At 34.7% G+C, this 1994-nt stretch overlaps 1 protein-coding gene across 1 annotated transcript in view; it reads left to right on the top strand.

Annotated features, from left to right (window-relative positions):
* Positions 1 to 1077, top strand: part of MRPL42 (mitochondrial ribosomal protein L42) — a 40464-nt gene extending 39387 nt beyond the window's left edge. Inside the window, exon 5 of the mRNA XM_006871790.1 lies at positions 1021 to 1077. Coding sequence (XP_006871852.1) covers positions 1021 to 1066 — 46 coding nt within the window. The 3' untranslated portion in view covers positions 1067 to 1077. The remainder of the gene's footprint in view (positions 1 to 1020) is intronic.
* Positions 1078 to 1994: the final 917 nt, after the last annotated feature.

Consider the following 1994-nt stretch of genomic DNA (forward strand, 5'->3'; position numbering starts at 1 on the left):
TTAATTGAAAGAAGAAACATAAGGAAACATAGAAAGGCAAACAAAATTCTCTATGATCTCATCACTCAAAAGATAGTATTGCTAATGGTACCTTTCATTTTTAAAATCTTTCATTTTTAAAATAAGTCTTATTACTTTACTCATTTTTATATAGTTTTCATTATAGGAGCCCTGGTGTGGTGCTGTGGGCTAATGAGCTGGATTGCAAAGTCGATTGAACTGCAAGGTCAACAATTCAAGCTCACCAGCCGCTCCTCAGGAACTCTATACAGGGTCTCACTATGTGTCAGAACTGACTTGATGGCACTTAGCACCAACAGTTATAGTGTAAATACAAATTTGCACCCTTAATATTATAATTATTTTTCTTCATTGTTTTAGGATTTCCAGAAGAGCAGTTACTAGACAAAAGTTACAAATGTTAAAAAAAATTTTCATATGTATTGGCATACTACTTTTCAAGAGTATTTTATTAAAACTTTTGTCAGTTGGGTCTGATATTGCTTTTTATCATGCCCATGTTTGTGTTGGACATTATGATTTACCAATAAAATGTTCCTGTGTTTTTGGACTGCTGCACATTTTCCCATACACATATTGTTAATTGTATCCTATTGTATGTAAAGACATGATTTTACAGCATAAAAGGCCTCCATTTAGAGGAAAACTTTTTTTTTTTAATGATACTTTAATACAGAATGTTTAAATACATGTTCACAATATATTTCTTTCCTGTAAGAGCAAGCAGACATTAATTTTTAATTAAAAAACAGTAGTCCAGGTTAGTATGTTGAAATTATTCTCAGGAGCTAAAAGAAGAATTATCAAAATACTTAGTTAATAGAATATAATTTTCATAGTTAGGACATTTGACTTATTTAAGAAATATCTCTGATATTTCATGAATTATGCAAAATAGTTTTAATGAAACAGCAAGGTAATAACAGAAATTTAATATTTCTATTGGAGCAGTTAACTTTTATAAAAATAATCTCTATGATTTTTTTCCTTCTTTTTAAGGTATCACAGACGTCGTAAGAAATTGAATCCTCCAAAAGACAGATAATTTCAAGGTTCTCATTAGGAATCAGAGAAGAATGTTATGCTTTGCCTCATTTGCCACTTGAGAAAATATGATCTGGTGTAGTCACTACTATGTTAAATAATAAAATAATAATAATACAATACCTTTTCTTATGTTAGAACGTGTATTTCCTTATACATATTAAATAATTTTAGATTTTACTTTCTTATTTAGAGGAACCTATTACATCTGTAACATTTAAGGAGCTCTGGCAGCGTAGTGGTTACGAATCGGGTTACTAACTAACCTCAAGGTTAGCAGTTCAAAACTACCAGCTGTTCTGCAGGAGAAAGATGAGTCTTCTTCCATGAAGATTTACAGCCTCGGACACCTTGTGCAGGGTCACTCTGAGTCGGAACCAACTCCACAGCACACCACCACCACCACATTACACCATTGTTTTTCCTTTGAGGTTCTGTTGTTGATGTTAGTGCCATTGAGTCAGTTCTGACTCATAGCGACACTGTATAGCATTTCTGAGGAGTGTGTGGTGGGTTTGAACTGCTGACCTTGTGGTTAGCAGTCCAGTGCTTATCCTACAGCACCACACCAGGACTATACTATACAATATTCCTTCCAGAAAAATCGCTAGGAAGGCACATTCGTTGGTGAAAGGTAACCCCTTTGTCATTGTTACATGCTAAAGAAAGATTTGGAGCCTGACAGTTTAAATCTTGTCTTTCTTACTTGCTAGGGAGCATTCAAAATCTTTAGCCTTATGTGTGAAATGGGCATGGTGGTTTCTTTTTCAAAGGATTGTTGTTGCTAAGGGCTGTCAAGCCAATTCTGATTCATATCGACCCTGTATGGGGTTTCTGAGGAGTGGTTGGTGGGTTTGAACTACCAACCTTGTGGTTCAAACATACCTTGTGTTCCAGTGCTTAACCTACAGTACCACACCAGGACTCCT

This window comes from Chrysochloris asiatica, unplaced genomic scaffold (assembly GCF_000296735.1).
Source record: "Chrysochloris asiatica unplaced genomic scaffold, ChrAsi1.0 scaffold00174, whole genome shotgun sequence".
In the NCBI taxonomy this organism is placed as follows: domain Eukaryota; kingdom Metazoa; phylum Chordata; class Mammalia; order Afrosoricida; family Chrysochloridae; genus Chrysochloris; species Chrysochloris asiatica.